This window comes from Ursus maritimus, unplaced genomic scaffold (genome assembly GCF_017311325.1).
Source record: "Ursus maritimus isolate PB19 unplaced genomic scaffold, ASM1731132v1 scaffold_22, whole genome shotgun sequence".
In the NCBI taxonomy this organism is placed as follows: domain Eukaryota; kingdom Metazoa; phylum Chordata; class Mammalia; order Carnivora; family Ursidae; genus Ursus; species Ursus maritimus.
Window position 1 is genome coordinate 5,452,059 of NW_024424675.1, and position 25,231 is coordinate 5,477,289.

The following is a 25,231-nucleotide window of genomic DNA, read 5'->3' on the forward strand; positions in this document are numbered from 1 at the left end:
GGGTGGGGGTGGGCGCTGGTAATCTAGTTTTAAATCTTTCCAGCTCTGCTTGGGAATGCACTATTAAAATTCTAGTATGGTGGTGAAGGACACCCCTACCCACCCTCCCCCCCAGAGAAAGGTAGACGTACAACTTCACAGAGCACCTTCTGTTCTCAAAGGTCTAAGGTTCATTCAGCTGCAATGAAGACTGTTTATATCTTTCCAGCGAGACACTAAAAATGAGACTGGCCTTTGGATGTGGTATCAACACATGGTTGAGCCCGACCCTTCAGAGGGGGCACGCATGGGGCCCAAGTTCCCACCACACACAGACAGGAGGTCCAGAGAGCCAAAGAGCCCAAGTCGGGGTTGGCAAGGTACAGCCACATGCCTAATACCACCCAGTGCCTATTCTGTACCATCTGTGAGCGAAGAATGGTGTTTAAATGTGTAAAGGGTTATAAAAGGGTGTTTTAAAAAACAAAAACTATAGACATGGCATATATCCTGCAAAAGCTAAAACACTTCCTGTCTGGCCATTTGTGAGTCAAGTTCGCTGACCCCTGGTCTAAACTAGCAAGGCCCTCATCCATCCAGAAGATGCTCGCCTTTCCTGAGATTTGGTGAGCTGAGTTCTGACAATTCCAAGTCCCCTTCATTCCCTTTGTGTTTGCTTTCCTTTCAAGTTCAATACATTGGAGATAAAATGTTCCATATCTCTCTGAGGAAAGACACAACAGATATCAAACATGACATCTGATAAATGAATATTCACTTCTTCCAAGAAGACCAACCAACACAGTTAAAGATATGGTTCAACCCCTGTGTCTTTAGTGAGACAGAAACAAGGCTCCTGCTTACAAACCAGCCAGAGAGGATTCCAGGGATCAAAGCAAAGATGGCCAGAGAACATCCTCACCCATCCTGCTCCCAACTCAGTTTCCCACTTGAGAGCACCAGCCTCCACATTTGATAGCACAGAATTAGGAGAATCACTGACTTTGACTTACCTTTTCACCCATGCCCTCGAAAAACAATACAGAGGTAGAATCACACCTGAATGGTCCCTGGGAATATCACCTTTCAGTTTCTTAGATACCTGCCCTAAATGTCCCTATGATCTCTCTGGGTTAGAACTCAAAGGGAAAGGATGGAGTCCAGCTCTTGCTTAGCCATAACCAGAGAAAATGGCAGCCACTGCCCACAGCAGCAGCTCTGACTGTTACCTGGTTCAGTGCAGTTCTTGCTGCTTCGGAGTCCTGCATCTTCTGAAGTCAGAGTGTCGTTCACCTGCATTAACTTCCTCCCCACTGTCCATTGTCGGTCTTCCCCTAGGAGGTCCATGAAGTCGAGGTCTAGGGAGAAGAAGAGCATAACCACACATCACTAACAGCTGGGTTCTGGCCTTTCCCAATGCTGAATCTCCAGTGCCTTCATCAGCCACCACGTGCTCAATGATGAGCCTATCCCTCCCCTCTTGGGCCTTATCACCATATCCATCCATGTGGCCTCTGACTGCCTGCGGGCTTCCTCTGGCTGCTGGATCCTGCTGGGCCCAACAGAGGCTGCCCTCAGCCACTGACTGGTAGGGACTGGTGTATTACTACCTCACCTGCTCCAGTGGGATGACTGTGAAGTGTCTATTCTAAACTGGATTACAGATTTTTCTCCACTGGGATTATGCTCCAGTTGTCTACAGTAGAACTCTCCTGATAAAACACAATATATTAACAGCTGTCCTTCCCTGCCTTAATTCCTCACTCCCAGTAACATGCTGAAAAATGTTTAACCACCAACTCTGGGGGGAAAAGTCCTGGTTTGGAGCCCCTGGCCAATTTCCAGAGTGTAAATATTCTCATCATGGCCAATTTCAACATGGCCCATGTGATCTTACTAAACACGGATTTGGGAAGAGATGGGCACAATTAGGTCCATGAAGTCAGCATGACTGTCTCAAGCCCACCAACATTTACTTCTCCCAAATAAAGCTCCCACAGCTGAACACTTTCTCAGGAGCTGCTTCTGGAGGCTTGCCCTAGCTAGGGAACCATGCGAACATCCCTAGAGTCTGGGCCAGTGAACGCCAAATAACAAGACTTCCATACACAAGAGATGAAAGCACAAATATGGAAACGCTGAACCACTGAATGCATTATGGGATGAGCATTAACAGTGCTGAGGTCTCCAGCTGAGACAACTGTAGGGACCGACGCACCAGGAGAAAGAACAAAGATGAAGGGCACATCAGAGAGGAGAACGGAGCACGTTCCGTTAAGGACCTGTTGAGCTTGAAGTGTCTGCAGAGCACGGAAAGGGAGGTAAGCTGCCAGTGTGTGTGTGGGTGGAGACACCTCAGGGGAGTAAGCTAAGCTACAGACAGCATCAGGAGGGTCATAAGCAAACAGGGAAGAGTATGAGACATGATGTATGGGGTCTTCTGGAAGAGGGGAGGGGACTAAAGAGAAGAGGTCGTGGGGAACTCAACATTACTTCAGAGAGCAAGTAGACTAAAAGAATTCAGAAGTGGATCATGAAAGGAAGGGGAAGAGGATGGGAAATGGCATAAGACAAGGTCAGCAGAAAGGGAATTGCAAGAGTGGCCAATGGCCTTGACCACTATGGACAAATCAAGTAAGACAGAATGCAAGAACCAACAGAACTGGACATCAGAGGGCCACTGGGATGTGGAAAAAGCAAGGAAAGATGGTCTTTCTGGCAGCACAGCACTAAAGAAAGATGTGCCATGAGGCAAGGGACACCCCTTGAGTGTCCAGACTTGCTGTGGGCAGAAAATGGATCTAAGTACAAGATAAGGGCCTAATTCATGCCGGGTGGACTTCATGAAAGGCTGGAGCGTGCATCCCATCTAGTCATATCAGGGTGGTGTTCTGAAATGGGCAATGAAGAGCTGAAGGTCATAATACCCATTCCTCTATTTCCATGGTGATTTTAGTTTCCCAAATGGCTTCACCTTCATTGTTGAATTTGAACCTCACAACACTGCTTGGGAAAGAAAGAGGGCACAAGGATGTTGTCCACTCTGTCCACTGTTGTCTCTCTAACACCAAATTACTCCTGACTCAGAGGAGGTGCTCAGTAAGTATGTCTTGAAATAACTATTCCCAATCCCCCACCCCTCTCCCCTCTGAAGCCCTCAGTTTATTTCCCAGAGTCCATAGTCTCTCGTGGTTCATTCCCCCTTCTGTTTAACCCCCCTTCATTCTTCCCTTTCTTCTCCTACCGATCTCCCTGCTATTTCTTATGTTCCATAAATGAGTGAAACCATATGAAAATTGTCTTTCTCTGCTTGACTTATTTCACTTAGCATAATCTCCTCCAGTCCTGTCCATGTTGTTGCAAATGTGGGGTAATTGTTCTTTCTGATGGCTGAGTAATATTCCGTTGTATATACGGACCACATCTTCTTAATCCAGTCATCTGTTGGAGGGCATCTCGGCTCCTTCCACGATTTAGCTATTATGGACAATGCTGCTATGAACATTGGGGTGCATATGGCCCTTCTCTTCATTATGTCTGTATCTTTGGGGTAAATACCCAGTAGTGCAATGGCTGGATCATAGGGTAGCTCTATTTTTAACTTTTTGAGGGACCTCCACACTGTTTTCCAAAGTGGCTGTACCAACTTGCATTCCCACCAACAGTGCAAGAGTGTTCCCCTTTCTCCACATCCTCTCCAGCAATTGTTGTTTCCTGCCTTGTCAATTTTTGTCATTCTAACTGGCATAAGGTGGTATCTCAATGTGGTTTTGATTTGAATTTCCCTGATGGCTAATGATTTTGAACATTTTTTCATGTGTCTGTTAGCCATTTGTATGCCTTCTTTGGAAAAGTGTCTGTTCATATCTTCTGCCCATTTTTCGATTTGATTACTGGCTGTTATATGCAAACAATGAATCATGGAACACTACATCAAAAACTAAGGATGTACTGTATGGGGACTAACATAATAAAAAATTAACCAAAAAAAAGAAATAACTATTCCCACTTTGGGGATGGACAAAGTAAGACTTGTGGAAGTTTCTGGAAATCACAATGCTTGCAGGCATCTCACGTGAGCCACAGAACACAGCAGCTCATGCACTGAGGTCCTCCTCAGTCAAACGGAATTTGCTCTCAGATATAAAATCATCAAGTCTCCTCATTACAACTTACACACATTAGCCAGAAGAGCTATTTTAGGCATATTCACAAAAAAATGCAGAATGTGGAGCCTAACTAGAATAAACAATCAGTTTAGAGTCTGAAATGCAGAAGCCTACATGGTGGGCACATACATCAGTTTAGTCATAACTAAGAGAACAGTACCAGAGATGATTCAAGGTGAAAGCAAGGCATGTGTGTCGTCTGGTTAACCTCAACAGTTAATTCTTAAGATTAAGAATGGTGACAAGCAGAGAAAAAAATTTCAAAAACTCCTGAAGAAACAATAAGGTCAGTGGCCTGAAAATCCAACAAGCAGCCCTAAAATGTGAATATAGCACCATATTACCACAAACGATCTGCAAGTGTGGAGAAAGACAACCTGTTTGTCTCAGGCTGGGTTTCCACAGCAGCCCCGGAAATGAGGATCTGAACATAGGTGTTTCCTATAGGGGGTAGGGGTGATCCCAGGAAGCACCTGTAGGGGAACAGGAACATGGGACAGGGAAGGGGCGCCAGCCAACAGACGGTACACTTCAAGCCAGTCACCAAAATGAGACAACTAGAGCTTGGCTTCCCTGGACAGCTCTGGGGGTCAGAGTAGACAGGTATCTCAGACCTTCAGGTGTGAGCAAGCTTAGGTATGTATCCACCTATTCCTGGTCTGCCAACGGTTGAAGGCTCTTCCCAGGGGACATGAATTCCCTGGCACCTCAACCTGGCACGTGGGTGTCTGCGGTGGGCTCTAGCGCCCAGGAAAAGGCCTTCAACAAAGAGATGCAGCTGCTAACCATTAAACAAGCACCAGTGAGCACTGAAGAGGCAAGAATGAAAAAGAGATACAGGCAGGGCACCAATGGCATTTCCCAGCCTGCATGGGATCCAAAGGTAGTGGCGCTATGGATCCACAGATTGGCCACTGTCCTGCTGTCATAATCAGGGTCAGAGAAGAGTGCTTTGTGGTACTGCAATCCGAATGTTTAGGAAGACTCCAAAGATTTGCAAAGAAGCAAGTGTCCCTTCCAATGACTTCCAAAGTTCTTTCTCAGGCCAAGTTTCCATGGTTCTGTAATTCTGAAAGAAAAGCTGATACCAATTAAGAGATGTAAAAATAAAGCCAGCTATTGTAGCAGAAAATTAGAGGATTTTTTTTTACATAATGATTCAATATCTTCAGGCATTAGAGACTATTAAGGCAGCACCTCTGGATTCCAAAACCTACAAATTTTTATCTCAACAAAAATATAGTTGACCACTAACCACTGAACTACTAATGCAGAGACCAGAGTCTGAGAAAATCAGAGTGATGACAGCTAGTACGGCATTCACTTCCTTCCCCACAGAGAAGCAAGTGTAACAATATCATACCACACTCCATTTGTCCTCACAATATTCCGGTGAGGTAGGCAGGGGCAGTTGGTGCTCGGTCGACCTACCTCTGGAGTAAATAAGTCAGGGTAGAAAAGATTTGCCTAAAATCAGAGCCAATCCATAGCCAGCTACACCAACTACCATTTAATAACTGTTATGGCTTCCATTAATTGAGTGTCTATTACGTGTGAAGAACTTTCCACTCCATCCATGTTTCATTTTAACAGCAGTCTTATTTTGAGCTATTAGCTCCATTTGCAAATAAGGAAATCAAAGCACAAAGAGGTTCAAAGACTCACCCAAGGTCCCGTGGCAAGCAATGAGGGGCAGAATGGGGATTTGAACCCAGGTCTGGTGACCCAATGGCCACATTCAGGTTGATCCCTGGGGAAGATGCAGTCCACCTGGTTTGCATTATTCAGCTACAGTGAGGCAGGTCACCAATGCAGCCTGAACCTTTTAACAGGTTAGGGGTGAAGACAGTCTCCCTAAACCTACTTCCAAAAAGGTCATTTCCTTGGAAACAATCAGGAACAGTGGCGAGGCATGCACTGCACGAAGCCACCACAAACAGAAAAGAAAACGGCTCCGAAAACCCCAGTGAATGCATGGCGCTCCACTCAGTGTGGCCTTCTTACAGACTAAGCCGGTCCCATGGGTCATGACTTGGGAGGGCTCTACTGCTGCATTTAGGAGGGGCAGAGAGTGGGCCGTGGGGAAGGCAGAGGGGAATGGAAGAGGCACCCACTTGGGTTTCTCCCTGCTCTCCCTTCACTCATCTCCGGCTTCCTTGGACTTCTCTGCTCCGGCAGAGGCTGCTCCACAAAGCTGCACTTGAGCAATGTCAACAAAAACACTTGGCGCCTGTCCACCGCATTCTTGGCTCCTCATCTGCCGGGCCCTGGAAGTTGCATGTTGGCCTAATTAGTCCGGGGGGAGGGGGCGTGTGAGGAGGGAGGCAGGAGGCTCACATGTCATGTGTCACCGGCGAAGGCAGCATGGATGACTGCAGGCCCTGAGAAGGGGGGACAGGAGTGGGCCATGGAGACCGTGCGGGGTGCCTGCTGAAAGGGGAAGACGTTCTCAACCCGAGACTCAAGCCACATGCGCTAAGGAAGGAAAGAAGTGGAGGCTGGGTGCCAAGTTTCCATTACAGAGCTGTGTGCTCACCCTCTCCTGCTCTTACCAACCCCCCCTCACTCGCACTCTCTTCCCCCACCCTTTCTTCCTCCCTGGGACTGGGGCTTGGAGAACCCAAAGTTTTCTGACACCAAGAATGGACTTCCTTGGGTCCCCCAGATCTCAGCCTTCTCCCAAAGATTAACATGCTTTCTCCTGTGTGTACCCTTGTCCACGGGTCTTCCATCCTTCCCAAATACTGGCCCCAGACCCCTTGGAGAGGCGGGCCGTCTGCTCTCTGAGGAGGGGACTCCCGCAGACACACAGGCAGGCAGCAGACGGGCGGGCATGCTGCAGCAGCATCACGACTGGCCTGTGTGCCCCTTGCCTATGCACCACACCACCCCATGCTCTCCGCAGCCTTTCCACCGCCCCGCTGCTGCTGCTGATGGGGCTGAGCGGCCAAACCAGGACTCAAGCCCAGATCTGACTCCCAAGCCCAGGTATGCGCATCCCACCTTGTCCCAGAGCTCAAGGAGCCCAGGGGACACAGCCTCAAGGGGTCAGCAAGGCTCACTTTGAGAGGCTGTGTTAACTCTCCCCTCCCTGAAAACTGGAATACTGCACTTCTTCTTGAACACTGGATGGAGACAGCCACCACTCTGAAATGCCCAGAGGATTGGGGCAATAGCCCCCCATGTGCAGATGAGGAAACTGAGTCTGGAATGCCTAATACAAAAACTGAAGAAATAATGTCCAGAGAACTCAGTTAACAGAGAACAAGAGACGTAGCCAATGGCCGCAGTAACTGGCTCTGGCTCTCTAGGCTGGCTCAGCGCTCCTCACCATGGCTATAAATACCCCACCCCGCAGTTTACACAGCTGTCTCCACTCTCTGCGCCCCGGGTCTTCACCCCGGGGTCGGAGGTCAGGTTTGCATAAGCCCGCAGCCAGCAGACCGCCTTCTGCAGACTCGGTGAGCAGGGGTGAAATCTGCCGGCCCCCAGCAGCACCCTCCACATGGCCCCCTTCCTGACCCCACTCCTAGAGTCTCTCGAGGGTGAGCCCAGTGGTTCTCACTCTCTGGGGGTGAAGAAGGGGCAATGGAGGCGCCGGTTTTCTGCACGTGGATTTTCACATGGATTTTCTAGCTGAAAGAAGAGTGTGTCTCTGTACTGTTCTTGGTCCTTGGAAAGGAACACGAACTGTGGAGAGGTTGTGAGCTCTCCAAAACCACCAGGAGAGGAAGAAGCCAGAGGCTGAACAGGCTGTGCACTGGTTCTTCTCCATTGCCTCAAGCTTAAAGAAAAACAGAGAAGGGCAGATCCAGAGGCCTTGTTGCGGCGGGAAGGGCACACACTCTATTTAAACTTCTCCTCTCTCTAGCTGCTTATACACACTGTCCGATGCGTGGGGGACCCTGAGAACCCAGTGCGCTGGGTAAAGATCTCCCCTCTCCTGCACTCCAACCACATACGGCATTCACAGGCTACAGCTTTCACACTGAATTTAAACCTCCCAGCACTGAGGCATATAACACCTCAACAAAAACCCTGTTGAAAGTGGAAGCCTTTTGGTCCCACCACTGGGCCACCCTTTCACTCAGAAGGGAAGAGTAACCTCGAAACACCTGCCCCAGAGGCAGGCACTGCCATTGATGCCCTGTTCTCTGGAGGTCTCTTGCAGGGTGGTCGGTTAGCTACAGCATGGGCACCTCCTGGGGGCTGGATGGAAATGCGGATCTCAAGCCCGGAGAGCCAGAAACCACATGGGGCACACTGGAGCCTAAGCCGTTGCTCCCAGGGCACAAGGGGCAGTCTTCTCAGCATAACACACACAGGGAGCCTGCAGGGCAGAGGGAAATGGTCCCTGCCTGCCACTGCTAGACTGAGGGGTGCAGGAAAGCCAGGGCCTCCAATGGAGAAAGGGAGGGCAGGGAGCACACAGCAGACTGCTGGGGCTTCAGACCATGCTGTGGTGTTCAATTACGTCCTTCATCAGAAAGACCGGTCCCATTACCAGTCCCTAGGCAAACGAACCCATAGGAGGGGCAAAGGAAGGCCCAGCTATCTCTCTACTCCGCTGCAAAGTCCCCACCCCTGCTGCACCTTCCCTTCCCTCCTCACCCCAAGCCCAGCTCACACACCCACCCCAGGCCCACAGAGGCTGGCTCAGCTCCTGTAAGAGTGGCCTTGGGGACAAGGGCCTGCCCAAGGTACCACCAAAGGCATGAGCCAAGAGTCCAAATTAGCCCCAGATACAGACTCCGCCATGGCCAAACAAGGCAGGCCTGGTTGTGAGACTGAGTCCCTCACTGCTTCCAGAGGGAAGCCCTTCCTCCAGGCAGCCCTCCCTGATCTTCCAGGACCTCTCTCACCACAAGCTCCCAGAAAAGGAGCTACTCCTCCTTCAGATTACATATCACAGACAGAATCATAATCCGTCCTTATTGCTCCTCCCCACCCTCCAATCTGTATGTAAGCTCCAGGAATACCCAGCCTGCTTGTGTTTTCCTCCTCCCTGTGTCTGCCTGGCCTGGAACTCAGGTGATGCTGGAGAGCCACAGTGTTACTGTGCTTCACTCAAGCCACCATCTGGGCAGGACTGGGAGTAATCCACAAATCCCTAGGAAAAGATCCCCGGGGGGATTCTGTATCATCCCTCAGGGGTCATGCCCTTTGACCAGGGGGATTATGTTTCAATGACAGGCCAAGAATTTTAGTGGCAATCCTGAACCAGAAATTCAGGATTTCCAGGTTTCTGGACAAAACTGTTCACATTACAGCCTTGCTCCTCAAAGAGGTCCTGGGACCAGCCACGAAAGCGTTGCCTGGGAGCTTGCTAGAAATGCAGCTTCCAAGGCCCACCTCAGACTCATACTGCATGAAATGCTGCATTTAAACAGCTGACTTGTGTGCACTATTTTACTGCTAACTTGTTCACAGACATCGTTGCATGCCTACACAGTTCCCAGTACGGTTCCCAGCTTGGTCTCTCCACCTCTGAAGTCAGAAATGCAGGGACCCCTCAACACCCTCAGAGACTGGAAAGGCCCCTTATGGAGCACCACATAAACCGCGGCCAGAGATGGTGTTTTGGCCCCCATGGTCCTGGGCGGGTGCCCTGAGACACTTCCTGCCATGTCTGCCTCCCCAGATCCATCTTCAGAGTCCTCGGAAAGGCTCGAAAGATCTGGCCCCAGCAACCTGGTTTCAGAGTTTCTCTTTTCAAAATCGCTCCATCTTCTTTCATTGCCCTACTAAATAAAGCAAGTGGGTCTGTTCCAAGACCCCAGGGCTTGTGGTCACAGGAATTCACCATGTTGGGCATTTGGTGACTTGGAATTCTATGCCAGTTCTATAACTAGCTCCAGGCTGTTGGAGAAGCTAAGTCACTTTATCTCAGTTGCTGCATCTGAAAATTGAAAGGCATGAATGATCCAACCTCTAAAGTCCCTTGAGCTAATATTTTTTTAAATACAGGGTAGAGTCATCTGACCAAAGGTTAACAGGGTCCCATGGTACCTCTGTTCCCATCCTTCAGAGTCATGCACTTCAAGAGGATGGGCTGTATGACTCACTGAAGGGTGGGAAGAAAATATTAGAACCTCCACATCTGTATCACACACCAGTCCCCAAAACTTCCCTAGCCTTCATCCACACCATGTCCATGGGGTGCACTCTCAGCTCCTTCTTTTCTCTGAATAAATGTCTTTCATCCTACCATGAACACAGAGCCTCCCAATGGTTTCTATGAACCAAATAAAGCTAAGAGAGCATTAGGAAATCGTATGAGGATTGAGATGACTTTGGGAAATAAGGGGTTCAAGTACAGGCTGCAAGGGATGAAGGCTGGCCACTGATGGTAGAGAAAGAGAGTCTGCACAAACCCGCCCAAAATACCCTGTCAGCCAGGACCAGACAATGAATGGCCAGAGGTTGGCCAAGACAAACAAACAAAAGCTTCAAATGTTGCTGTGACACCACAGTAAAGCTTTAGATGGCAATGCAACGTCTACCATGTTGGAGGTGTCCTGTTTTGGGTTCTCCAAATGCTAAGTCTGAGGTAAAGACTTGGGTGCAAGTAGTTTCCTCTGAAGGGGATCCCAAGTAAGAGGAGGGAGGCAGAGTGGAAAGCAAGACAGGGAAAGGGACACTAGCTATATAAGGACACACTATGGAGGCTGCTTCTGCTGGAAACTAGGGTACAAACCCACTAGAAGCTCAGAGATGCATCCAGGATGCCTACCTGAAGGAAGAAGGCTGTGGTTCCCATGGCCTGCTAGCTGAGGGCTGCGCCAGGAGCATGAACCCCCACAAATTCTGGGCTGTACTTGGAGTGGGCCAAGCCAGCTCCCACCTGCTGGGAAAGACCCTGGGCCATGCTTGCAGGCCACTGCAACAAGAGTCTGAACTCACATCAAACTATCCACCGCAGCTGCAGCTAGAATCCGGGAAGGCTGAGAGACACCAAATGATGTCAGCTACCAAAGGTAACCTTGGCCTCATCTTGGAAAGAACGCCTCTTGAAGCAAGTGGGAAGATGTGACTGGTCCAGAGCCATGGATATGTAGATTTTCCAATAATGTTTTCTTTTCCTTCTCTCTTCTCTCACCAGGGAAGTTGACGCCAGAACTAAAATATTCTCTTGATGCCTCACAATGAGAAGGACAGGACCAAAGAAAGGACAGCCAGTGCGGTTTTCATTTAAGCACAAAGCCACTTGGTTCTTCTCACTTTTTCCTACTCGTTGGCCCACAGCTTGCCCCTTTCCAAGTTGGAAACTGAAGCCATCCATTGGAGACAAACAAGGTTGAGTGGAAAGAAAGATAGGATCCGTTCATTCCCTCTCAGGTTTCAGTCCCAAGTCAGAGATCGGCATCAGGAAAGGAAAGATGGAGAGAAAAATACACGAATGGCCAGACTAGGTCAGGATGCACACAGGACCTTCCAGGCTATCATCTGCTACCTGAGAAATGGGCAGGGTTGCTTCTAACCTTCTAGCCAGAGAGCAACACCTCCCTTGCCCTGATCCCCAGTGAAGCCCCCCAAGTGTACTTCTATGGATTTGGTGTTTGCCTAAAGAATCAGGCTTTGTTTATTTTCCAGAATCCTGACAAAAGCAGACTGCCAGTAACGTCCCGCCGAAAACAACAATCAAGGTTCAGTATTTAGGACCTGCCACATGGTTCCTCATCACAGTCAGTGCAGTTTGCTCCATGCACACCTGTCTGCACCCTTCCCTCCAGCCCAAGTGCTCTCCCAAGGTGAGGCCCTGCCATTTCAAATGCTGAGAGAGACCCCATCCATCACAGCCACCACCAGCCAAGGTCAGGAAGCCCTCTGACAGGATGCCAGAAAGAAAAAAAAAAAAAAGGCCTCTTCCAGTGTTTCTAAACGTGAAGGAAGTAGGAAACAAGAGACCAGAGGTCAACAAAAGGACACACATATGCACACAGGCTGAGAAGCAGTGATGGAATGAGGGACTCTGAGAACAGAGAAGCATGCCCTTCACTCCTGGAATCACATCCAAGTCGCTCTACGGCAGAAGGATGAGTGGGTGGTGGAAAAGCAGAGGGGTCACAGACACAGTGGTAGGGTAAATGGCCCTCAAGATAGATATCATCGACACTGTGGTCCTTTTCTCAAGACCTCTTCCACTCTTCCCCAACTGGGTAGCAGTAGCAAGTTATGGAGAAGGGGTAGCTTGACCCCACCACATCTCCAGGGATGGGCCCAACCAAAAAGACTGGTTCAGGAGTGGCAAGTGGCCCTATTTAGGTCAGTGAGACATTGAGGGGAGGTTTGCCAACAGCCTGGGAAGGAATGCCTCTCACTCTTCAGACAGAGCTACTCATGTCCTATTTCTCTCTCCTTCTAGGTGAAGAGGCGATTCCTAGAACCTGTAGAGCCATTTTGCCACCAAGGGAGAAGCTGGTCTTGGGATGAAGCTCACATAAAGAAGGGAAGCAAAGGGAGAGGGAAAAAGTGGGTCCCTAAGGACATCACTGGTCCACTGATAGGCCTACCTGCAGATACACCCTCCGGAAAAAATCCCCCAATGTGATAGGCATTCTGAATTGTTTATTTCTGACAGCATGAAGCGCCATGACTGATATACCAGATTAAGCCTTTTGTTAAGAAGATAATGAGTACCATTTCGAGAAATATCATGCTCTAGCCCAAACCATAGTTGTGCAACTCTCTAACCTGTGTGACCTTCCCACAGCACGAACTTCTTCCTGGAAGCTGCCCTACACACGTGAACTGTTCCATAGATGAGCCTACCTAGACACAAAGCTTCCCAATAAAAGCAGTGAAAGCTCATCGCAAAGTCCTGCCCCCCTTCTCGGGGCTTCATTATCCATCAGGTCAAACCACCATGGATGGAGTCAGCAGTGGCACCTGGCCCACTTCCACTCCTTCCCTCGTCGCCCATCATGACAGCCTCACAGTCAGCGATATTGCCTCTCGGCCCCAAACAGCAGCAGACAAACCTAGCAAGGATGAGGAGTCCCTAGAATAAATTCCCCCCTCTCCGAGAGGGCTCCTTGCCTCGAAGAGTTCCGTGAAGTCATGCAAGGCGCATCTAATTTCCGAGGAGCCGGCAGCACAGGAGGAGCTGGGGGCTCCGGAAGTGCTACAGAGAGCCCTTCCCCGGCTTGCAGGGCCATCCTGACTTGGTGCTTAATTAAGAACACGCTGCCTCTGTGACTCGAGTTGATCCCACCCCCTCTGATGACAAGCACAAACTGTCACTACTGCCAGGTGATCAGCAGGAAGTCACCGAGTGAGGGGAGTGTGCCCATCCATGCCCGAGGCGGCTGCCCCACAGGAGGGCAGAGCTCCGATAATCGTGTCCTATACAGCCATGATGCCCCCAGGCCTTCTCCAAAGGGCCGCAGGGGACAGTGCTCTCATCGCTTCAATCTTTTATGAGAAGCAATAAGCCAGAAAATTCTCATCCACAGAGATGAATGTAACAGCTCTTTCCACAGATGCATGCAGAGGATCCTCAGGGTGTGAACCGAGAAATTTTTTTCTCTCTGGCTCTTTTTGTCTTTGGTTCAGGTTTACTTAACTCTACAAGAACTCCTGCTCTTGTTACTACTACTGTTTCTAAATACAGAACAGATGTACCTTCAGCAATATAATAAGTGGACCCTCTGTGAGACCATGTGCTGGACACCATACAAAGGTTTTTGTATTCACAATAGGGGTGACCCTCGCCAGGCATCATTTGGGGGCATTTTCATAGCATCTCAATACCTCATGTCATCTTACAACAGCTTTGTGAAGTGGGTGTCGTTATCCCCGCTTCCCAAATGAGAAACCAACAGCTCAGAATCTAGGCCAGTAATCTGCCAAAGGTCCCACACTGAAGGTCCAGTCCCTGCCTTGGACTAGACTGCAGGGAGCACTTCATCCAAGGTCAGCATGAGGACCGTCCTGTGAGAATGATGGTGATCCCCTTAGGGACACAGGCTTTTTAGCGCGGAGCCTGGCCTGGCACCCCCACCTTCTAGCTCCCACTCAGGGAACATTTTCTTTCCCTTGACCTGCCCTCAACTCAGAACACCTGGATTCTCGCCTCAGTTGCATTAAGATGCTCTTTTGCATTATATTCCCATCCATGTTTCCATCTGAGACATGGGAGGGTTAGGGCTAGATTTCACCATGGCAAAAAATAAATAAATAAATAAAAAGTTGTGACTATAGTAAAAAGTTAATGGTGGAGTCTAGGTGGTGAGTATCTGAGTGTTCTTTCCATGTTGCTCTATGGTTGAATATTTTCATATAAAATGTTGGAGGGGAAATAATGTTAAAGAAGATACCATAGGTACATGAATATCAATACCATCCCCCCTTATAGTTTCTGGGAGGGAGAAAAAGAAAGATCATAGCGATGTGGCCAAGAGCCATGTGGATGGGGAACCCCTCCAGGCGGGGCAGGGCGCTGGCCGCTGGGTGATCACAACACCTGGCCTGGTACTGACACAGTGGCCAAATGTACGGTCGCGGAGAAGAGAATGTTCTGGCAGTGTCCAGCGGGTGGAAGCCTTCCATTCCAGAACCAACACTCGTGAACCCCAGAGCCTGTGCTCCAGAGACACCCAGGCGTTGAAGGCAGGACATCCCAGTGCCTTGCTGCCTGGCTGGCTACACACTTGTTTCCTTCCCTCTGCTGGAGACAGTCTGACGTGCCTTCTCATCAGAGGGCTGGGGAGGCCTTCCCTCAGTAGCGAAGCCACATCAGCACAGTGTCCTCTCCTGGGAGATCCAGAGGCAGATTATCTTCGAGCGGCTCCACTTTCAATCCCTCCTCTGGATATCATTGTTACAAGAAAACGTACCTGACCCTAATTTAATCATGACATGGGCCCTATTGCTGCGCTAATGTTAAAATGTTAAAATGGTGACAAGGCACGCTCCTTCGGTGCATTATTGCCAGGACGAGACAGGGCCTTGACATGATTTGCCCAGCGTCCTGGAAACCACCCTGTGGATTTCTGTGGACAGTGGCCTTGGTCGAATTTTCTGTCTCTTGTGCTATATCCTTCTGTGCAAGCTCTGTGTCTGCTTATTCTTTTTCTGCAGATCGCTGGAAATCTCACACTTAGTGGAAAAGCTATGGGAAAGTGTTCGCTCTTTCTTCCTCAACATTACTGTTTCTATGACTATGTCTCTGTGACCACAGTTATTTCAAAAGAAGCCCAGGAAATAAAGAAGTTTACTTTTGCCTTGCTCCCTGGAGAAATGACAAAACAGGTTTTACAGAAAGCCCTTGCTTCTGCAAGTCCTTGCCCAAATGCTGAAATGGGCAAGAGCTCACAGGGCAGAAAGCAGCTCATCCAGAGACGTGGGATGACAGGGGCGGAAGCAGGTGGGACAGGGGTACCGGCCTCCAGCAGCTGGGCCTCCCCAAAATGATGAACAGTTTCACTGACCACTTAAATGAAGAGAGATCAAAAGAGAGGTAGAGTTTAGGGATAACATTCTAAACAGGGACCTATGCAAGACCAGGTGCTGAAGAATGCAGAAGTTGACAAGGCCTCAGAGACTCTGCCAGCCTTCTAGGGGTTGGCTGAAGGAGCAAAAGGGAAAGACCCCCTCACAGGGGAAATACAAGCCACACCCAGGGACTTTTTTTTAATGCACGTTGATACTTCCCTGTTCTTGGAGGAGTCCAGTATCTCCACAAAGCTATATTACTCGGGAGTCTGCATTTCCCTACAGCACCCAGCAAAAGGCAGCAGACTGGCCTCTGTTGGGCCCAGCGGGATCCAGGAGCCAGAGGAAGCCCTCAGGCAGTTAGGGGCAGTGTGGATGGAGTACAACCACAAGGCCCAGGTGAGGGGTACAGGCTCACCATTGAGTAAGTGATGGCCCACTAAGGCAAGGGACAACCAGCATCTAGTGAATAACAGCTACTGGGGGGACTAAAGCCAAAAGACACTTCCAGAGATCATCTTCAGCCCTCCTTATGCATGAGACTGGGGGCCAACGTTTGTGTTTTGACACTGAGCCTTTGGGGGAATGAAAGACACTCCTGTGGTCTCCGGCTGGGCCATAACGATATAAGGAAGCCAGGCACTTGCTCCTTTAAAGCCATATTGCCGACCAGGGATTTACTGCCCATTCCTCTGGGCAGCAATGGCCCCAGAGTCAACTTTGCAAAGGAAGGATCGACTGAAGAAACCATTGTTCAGGCTTAGATTGTAAATTTTTTAAAATAGCCTTGTCCACAGTTACAGATGGCTCTGGTGGCTCATGGGGACAGGAGAAAGTGACAGTCTCCGTGCTCAGGCTCACCTTATGTGACTCTGTGCCTCCTTCCAGGATTTCTCTCCAAAAACCTATTTTTGCAAATGGTTTTAAAAAAAGACCCAAATGAACTTTTTTTCAAGTTGGGTTTTAGCCATGGTACCAGATGAGTCATCAGAAGTCCAAACCTGGGGATCGTTTTGTGGAAGAATATAATTTTGGAACCCGGAAGGTCCTCCGAGAACGTGCGGTGCGGTGCAGTCCAACAGAAATACACCGTGAGCCACGGAGGCAATTTCGCATTTTCTCCCAGACACGTTAAAAAAGTACAACGCAACTGGTGACATTAATTTTAATGCCTTTTACTTAACCTGATACACCAAAAATATTATCATTTCACCATGTAATAAATATAAAAACTATTTTACCACCTATTTTTCAGATCTACCTTACCTGCCATAAAATTCAGCCACGTAAAGCGTACAATTAAATGGTTGCTAGTATGTTTATAGAGTTGTGAAACCATCATCGTGAGTAATTTTACAATATTTTCAGCACCCTGAAAAGACATCCTTCACTCATCAGCAGTCGCTCTCCACTACCCCCAGGCCTAACCCGAGGCAATCATCATGTACGTTCTGTCTCTATAGGTCCACCTGCTCTGGACATTTCATATAAGTGGAATTACACAGTATGTGGTCTTTGGTGACCAGCGTCTTTGACTTCCCATAAATGTGTTCGAGGCTCATCCATGGCTTAGCACACTCCGTCAGGCCTTCCTTGCTTTTAATCGCTGAATAATAGTCCATTGTGTGGATAAAAATTATTAGTGAACTATTTTACATTCTTTTCTTCTGTACTAAGCCTTCAGAGGCCATTTTGTATTTTACGCACACGGCATGTCTCACTCAGACAAGCCGCGTTTCAAGTGCTCGGTGAGTCCAGTATTAGTGCAGATTGACTCTGCTTTCTTTGGGGGGTGACTGTGGCTGGGTGCCCCGCCGCTGTCCCACTGGGCCTGTACCCTGGCTGAAAACAGAACTATGGCCAGCCAGGTTTGGAGTGTTGTTGAGAGAGGAGAGTGTCTGGCCTGCTGGGTTTTCATCTTTGTCCTCCCTATGTGGCCCAAAGTGTCAGTGAGGAGGAAGCATGGTGCCACTGGATGGGCCTGGGGACACGTGGGTTTGAGATGTCTAGAGCTCAAACCCATCTTCTCCCTAAAGAAAGCACCACTCCAGACGAGCTGACTCCAGAAAGCAACAACTGGTAAAGGGTGACAAAGATTAAACTGACAGGTTGCTGCAAAGAAGCCACTCCACTTCCCTGAAACCCCCTGACAGAGGGACGGTATATACATCCCCTACTTTATGGGGTGTTCAAGAGAGGAGGAGATAGGGACACACCCGAGGAGGAGATGTCTGCTGGAATAATGAGAGTCAATGAACTTCCATCGCTTATAAATAATGCTGCCCCGTGGGTGCCCACCCAGGGAGTCAAAGGCATTTACTACTTATGGGCAAGGGAAGGTACGTCTTTCTTCTGTATGTGGTATAGGTATAGGAACAAAACTAATAACAGCAAACGCTTCTTGCAAACCAGAGTCTTCTAAGTGGTTCACATACAGCAGTTTTAATTCTCACAACAGTGCACGGGAGGTATCATCATCATCACTGTTATTATTACTATTATTATTCGTGTCTAAAGATGAATAGAGTATGGCACAAACAGTTAAGTAAGTTACTCAAGGTCACAGAGCTAGGAAGCAGGACAGCAGTCATCTGAACCCAGGCAGTCTGGCTCTGGAATCCAGGCTCCTAACCACCACATGCCTTCAAGAAGCCTGGGACATCTGAGGAGCCCGGGGCGCTCCCGTGGAGCGTCCTCCTCCTAGATGGACCCCCTCAGACCTCCCGGTCCATGCGGTACCACCTCTGGGTTTGTGCTTTCCATCTCCAGAGAACATCTGTGGCCACCCTTGCCTGGATTTCCCATGCTAGAGGCATGAGTCAGGAATGACAAAAAAAAAAAAAAACACAACTTCCTTTTTCTTCTGAGTTATTATTACTTGTCATCACGCTTGTTGTACGAGCCACAAAGGTCTAGATTTATTAAACTGGGACGCAAGCTGCTGAGTTTGTTGCTAAGAAATGACAGACCACAACACTTGGATTCACTGCTTCTGTCCCCAAAACCATGCCCACCCCACCCCACTGCCAGCTTCCGAGATCCCCGTCCAACAAGACAGCAAGTAGCCCACTGAGTATGGGAAAGGCAGCTTCCCCACAGGGGAGCTCTCTTCCCCCTGCACTGAGGATGAAGCCGGGATCCCATGACCTGTTTGGGAACCCTCGGGGCACCAGGGGTGGCCGCACAAAGGCAGCCGGGCTCTGGTTCCAGTGGGAAGTGGGGGGATACCAGGCTCCCGGGCACTGCCACCCTGCGGAAAGAGCACACTGTGACGGCAGAGGCCAGAGTTCCCGTCTAGCAGGAGAGCAGCACAGATGCGTTGAGTTCAGCTCAGACAATGTTATAAAAGTTCCCCGATGTCACAGAGAAAGCCACACTTCCAGCTTCTCTTGAAAAACTGGGAGACCTGGCAGAATGGGCCTGAGTTCCATGTGGACACCTAGGAGAGCATCTACTCCCCTTTGGACAAGGAAAGCTCCCTGGCCCGCACCACAGTCCCCACCTCCCTGCTCTCTCCCACAGGGCCTCTGGCAGACATGGGGCCTGCACCCTGGACCTGACCGTGAGCAGAGGACGGTGAGGCCCCTGGCTTATCAAGCAGCACGTTCTTACCCACCATCCACACCCGCACCACACTTAGAGCGGCGGTCAGCCTGCAGCCCTCCTTGTCTGTGACACCTTCCTTCTCTGCCCCCAAGCCCCGTTTCTTCGCCCTCCCACTTCCAGGCTGCTCCTGCTCACATTTAATTCTGGAATGTCAGATCTTGTGTTTTTCTCACATGTGAATGCCTCATTTCTCCACCCGTTCCAGAAGCTCTTTGAGGAAAGGAACATTTCATACACTTCCCTTGGCTCCTTTTGCTGCCAAACTGGGCTGGGCCCCTTGTCAGTACCCGACAAGGGGGATGTGGCATGAGAAGGAGAGCCTGGAAAGACAATGGGTGGAGAGGCACAGCTCTACACAGCTCCCCAGAAGACCACGAAGGATGTATAGACGTGGCTCGTACAAGGAAAGATGCTGATGACTCAAAATGCACAACCACGAAACAATCAGAGAAGTGAATGCCAGATTCCGTGGCTTAAGGATCTGGGAAGCCCAGAGGATTCCAACTTGACTGCTCAGAAGAGCTCAGGCCCTGGGGGTAACAGTGGGGCTGGGCCAGGGTGACGCTTGGCAAGGGATTCATTAGTATGTGCCACATATTCCATCATCAGACCCTAGGGTCTGAAATAATTTCATACCACTCCCATAGTGGAAACACCTTAAGAACGACAAACTCCAAACACCAACAGTAGCAGATCATTTACACTCAACGTGTTGGGTCACAGATTGAGATTTCCAGGACATGATCTGGGCCCTAGGGCCTCCAGATGGACCCCCAGGGGATGTGAAGCTTCAGGTCTGTCCCTTGCCTCCACCTATTCCTATAGGAAAAGGCACAGGAGCCCACAGACTGCCAGGCAAATGCCAGGATGCCTTCTATAAATGATACCATTCTGTCCACTGCCTGGAGACATATTAGGACCAGCACTATTGCCTCATCCCGTGGGAAGACCAAGCATCCAGGAATTGCTCCAGATGTTTCCACATGACCTTGCTTCACTCCAAGATGCAAAGCACCGATTGCGTAATTCTATAAATCTAAATGCACATACGGCTCCTACCATGAGATTATGAAATTGAGTACCACCTCTTCATGGATCTCCTCAGAATTTAACACAGAGCTACCAACACATTAGTTCTAAGTATACGCCGTCCCTTCTCCCATATTGGAAGCTCTACTGGAGGATCCAGAGAAGTTTATCCTGGGAGCCCCATTGGGGGAAAAAAAAACTGTCAAACAGGAAATGTGGAATTGTTCTCTGCCTGGTTCACGTGATCCAGTGAGACACAGCCACACACAAAAGAAGGTACCAAGTCAACTCAAGGGAAACCGTAAGGGGGTTCTTGGAAATGTGCCCTCTGTTCTCATTTCAGGCTGGTTTTTCTTAAGCAAAAATAAGTGAGTGAGAAGGGGGAAAGAACAGTTTTTGCATACCCTCCTATTGGAAAAGATGAAACTGAACCACTCTGTCAGCTAGCTGATTTCAGCAGATGACAGCAATGATTAAAATCAGCCGTCCAGGTTAATTAGCGCCTATTACCGCAAATACATCGTTACCCTGTCACCACCATGGCTTCTTCTTCTTACTCCAAGATTTGGGGGCAGAGATTTTTGCTACCTGCAACTTCAAGGGCCTCCCAAAGCTAAGCGTCTCATGGGTGCCAAGGTCATCTGAGATCCCCCTGCTTTGGACATGCCCCTCCCACTGCTGAAAGACTGTTTGGCTCCATTTCAAAGCCAGTTATTCTGGCCAAAACACTCTTTGGTCTTCAGTTCGTGGTTGTCTGGGATAACATTCGCTCTGGCTGACACGGCCCGCTGTGTCAGGAGGAACAATGCTTGCCGAAGAAGTTGTAAAAGATAACAAGGAATCTATTAGGAGCTACACACAGCACTCTGCGTTGTCCTTGATGGACTCAACCACTAACATAAATTTCAAACCCGCACGGCTGGGTTGCAACCACTAAGAATGCAGCTTGGCCGCAGAGATAGGCCATTTGGGGTCCATCCATCCCATGACATTAGGCACTCAGGATATAAAGAATCTGGGGGACTCTCTAAAGGGAGAAGAGTGGGATCGGGTTAACTTTCAGCCCAGCATGTGGGAAAATCACCCAACAGATGTCAGCTGGAGGAGGCACTGGAGAAGCCCCACTCCAGGCCCCAACGGCCCCTGTGTAAGTATCCCTGGTGTGGGGTCCGCTCCAAACTTCCCTGCCGCAGCGCTGCACCTGCCAGCTTCTCAGCCTGAGCATTTTCCCTAGCACCAAGGGAGGCTGATCAGCACAGAGGCAACTGAAAAGTGTAGAAGATTTCATTCTGGGGACAGGGGGTGAGCAGCTGTCCGTCAGTAGGGGAGTGGATATGGTGGATAAATATTCCAGCTTCCTGCCTCTGAGGCATGTCCCACACGGCCTCCCAGAGATCTAGCGTGGACCCCAGTTGCCCACAGCAGTATTCTGCTGAAGAAGGCACCTTGTGTTGGGCCCTTCCCCCACTTGGTCTCACTCTTGGAAGAAGTCCCGAATCACCTCCTTGTGCCCAAGTCCTTGGTGTAAAGGTCTGCTTTTAGGAAAACCCAAACCAAGACAGGATTTAAATTCATAATTGTTTTTCTTCCCGTCTGTGCCTATTCCACAGAGAACACTTTAGCTCTCTCTTAGAATCCCAAATATAGAAACAGTGAGCACAGGGAAAATGCTAGTAGGAAGGGTGGGGGAGGACACCTCTGGCCCTCAGTAGTGAGTGGCCAAACTGGCCTGAAAGCTGCCCACCAGCAGCTGTACGAGTGCCTCCCTACGTCCAGACATCCTCAAACATTTGAGGCGTGAGAAGGATTTTCTATTCAGCATCTTTATGGACAGCAGCATAGAATAAGGCAGGAAGAATAAATGGGTTATCAATTGGTGATGTCTGTAATGGGATCAGGATAGGTGAGCAGTGGTCAGTATGCCAGCCATCTGCAATCATTTCTACACAGAAAACTATAAGCACTGTGGAATAAGACAAACTAAAAACTCAAAATTCAAACCTAACACTTAACAGATGTTAAGTCTTGGGCATCTTAATTTTCCTGCCGAGGCCTCAGGTCCCTCAACTGTATAAATGCAGATAAATGGTTCCTATCCTATAAGGCTATTATGAGGATTAAGTATGATGATATGGAAAAGCTCCTGGCACACTCTGAGCTCAATAAGCGTTTGGTTCCCATCACCACTAGGAGCCAGAGAGCTGCTTTATTTAAAAAAAAAAAAAAAAAAAAAAAAAGAGTGCTTTGGATTTCTTAAGCAAATACATTATTTGCCAAAACTATGTAATGTATTTAATGGCAAAGAATCTCAAAAGGATTTTTTAAAAAATTTTAAAGCTCTAAGATCATGAACCTCTCCCTCTGGCCACACCTCTCTTCCGGTTGAAGCAGTTTTTCAGTGGAATTTAACGCTCCAGGCAGAGACATTTGATTCTAAATAAACCCTAACACACTCTTTAGAGTAGAGTAGCCATAATTCCCAGGTGAATTAAAAACCCTGAAGAAAGAAGATGCTGAGAAATGAGACTGGCTTTGATGAAACATGCTTTGAATAATTAACCAGCAACTATGCAAGTATAGACTGTGTCCATTAGTTGATTGTTGTATTTAGAAAAGGGACTGTCCCATTTGACATGCCAAGATGCAGACCATATCCCAATCTCAGGAACCTGATGCTCTGACAGCACGTGTTTTAAAGTGACTTCAAGACAGTAAAAACTTATGGAAAGAAAAAGTCACTTTAAAACCTTGTGAAAATGGTGTAAGCGGTGGTTTGGAAAATATGCTGGAAAGTCAACTGCCAAAACCCAAAAATGAGAGCAATTTAAGGCACTTTCAGTTGCCAGCGAACATGCCAGAGCCTAGCACGGTGCCCAGCACAGACGGATACGGAGCACATAGTTGTTGAATGACTTAATGAACACTGAGCCCTGTACAGCTCCCCCTGCACACTTGGCATGCCCTTGAGTTAACATCTGGGAACTACAAACAGGAAAGGTGGTCTTTTGGATCAGACAAGGGACAAGAGACAAAAGTTGAGGGGTTGGTGTGTCTTTGCCCCAAGAAATAACTTCTGAGCATGCCAAGAATAGGAGTCCTCATTCTGCACAGTTATGAGAAGCACTAATTTCAGGTGCCACAAGTTGAGCTGAATAACAGCAGTGCCCCAAAAACATGGTTCAAGTTTCTGTTACCATGACATATTAAACTGTGAAGAACTGCTCAAAGTACAAACTTCACAGCTAGCTCCCCTGTCCATGACCACCATGTAAATATCACACATACCATGATCAGTGACCAACACGTCAATGTTTCCAAAACCCATCATGACTGGTCACTGCACTGCTGACTCAGTATGCCAAGAGACGGCAAATCGTGTGGTTGTGCTGCCCCTTTGTCTCCCTGTGATAAATCCATGTGACATTCTGTTAAGATGAACAACTGAAAGAAGGAATTGGCCAACAAGATAAAAATGCAGCAAGGAAATGAGAAGTGGTCACGCCAGAAGGGAAACGTGGCCAGGGCATAAATGGCATTGTAGAAGGAAGAGCCGACAGCAGGGTCGCTCAGCACTAGTGTGGTCCAGAGACTCGACATGTGCAGCCAGAGGAGCTCAGCACAAACAAACTTACCAGGACAAATGAAGAAAGCTGTGGTGACCCAAAGGATAAAGATGTCCCTAAGGAAGTGATGCTGGCAAAAGCCTTCACATTGAAGGAGCTCTTGGAGTTACTCAGCAATGGTGGAAGTTCAAGAGATAAAATGTTGTCCCTCTTAATCCCCTTCATCTATTTTCCAGTTATAAAATATGTAAGTCAAGGAGATGAAAAGTACTGCACGGGAAAGTCAGTAATACTGTAATAATGTCGTGCAGGGACAGATGGTGACAACACTCATCATGACAAGCACTGAGTGATGTATCGATGTGTCTGACGTGTCTGATTCATGACGTTATGCACCTGAAATTAATGTAGCATTGTGTGTCAACTATACTTCAATTTAAAAACAAAAGATAAAGGGGTGCCTGGGTGGCTCAGTTGGTTAAGTGTCCAACACTTGATTCCGGCTCAGGTCATGATCTCGGGGTTGTGAGATCGAGCCTGGCATGAGGTTCCACACTGAACATGGAGCCTGCTTAAGATTCTCTCTCTCCCTCTCCCTCTGCCCCTCCCCACCCACTCTCTCTCTCCCCCTCTATAGGATGGAAAGAGGGGAGGGAGGGAAGGGAGGAAGGAAGAAAGGGAGGAGATAAAATGTTGGGAGCTGATCCAAACTCAGAAAGGAGTAAGACTACTTTCCACAGTCTAGAAAAGATGCTCATTCTATATCCTAAGCACTACTTAAACTACCCTTTATAAGTTTTTTTTACAGAAAAATAGAGCACTTTAATTATCAATATTTTTAAAACCAATTGTGTACTACATAAATATTAGTTTTACTGTTTTTTTAATGTTTTTTTATTATATTATGTTAGTAACCATACAGTACATCCCTGGTTTCCGATGTAAAGTTCGATGATTCATTAGTTGCGTATAACACCCAGTGCTCCATGCAATACGTGCCCTCCTTACTACCCATCACCAGCCTATCCCATTCCCCCACCCCTCTCCCCTCTGAAGCCCTCAGTTTGTTTCTCAGAGTCCATAGTCTCCCAAGCTTCACTCCCCCTTCTGATCACCCCCCTTTCTTTACCCCTTTCTTCCCCTACCGATCTTCCTAGTTCTTATGTTCCATAGATGAGAGAAACCATATGATAATTGTCTTTCTCTGCTTGACTTATTTCACTTAGCATTATCTCCTCCAGTGCCGTCCATGTTGCAGCAAATGTTGAGAATTCGTTCTTTCTGATAGCTGAGTAATATTCCATTGTATATATGGATCACATCTTCTTAATCCAGTCATCTGCGGAAGGGCATCTCGGTTCCTTCCACGATTTAGCTATTGTGGACAATGCTGCTATGAACATTGGGGTGCATATGGCCCTTCTCTTCACTACGTCTGTATCTTTGGGG

The 25,231-nt window shown here is 48.5% G+C and overlaps 1 protein-coding gene across 4 annotated transcripts in view; it reads right to left on the reverse strand.

Annotated features, from left to right (window-relative positions):
* The window catches only part of SLC24A3 (solute carrier family 24 member 3), a 472,778-nt gene that overhangs the window by 411,895 nt on the left and 35,652 nt on the right, over positions 1 to 25,231 (reverse strand). For all 4 annotated transcript variants that reach the window (XM_040637939.1, XM_040637940.1, XM_040637942.1 and 1 more), the window contains exon 2: positions 1,209 to 1,337. In XM_040637939.1, the coding sequence (XP_040493873.1) occupies positions 1,209 to 1,337 (129 nt within the window). The remainder of the gene's footprint in view (positions 1 to 1,208; positions 1,338 to 25,231) is intronic.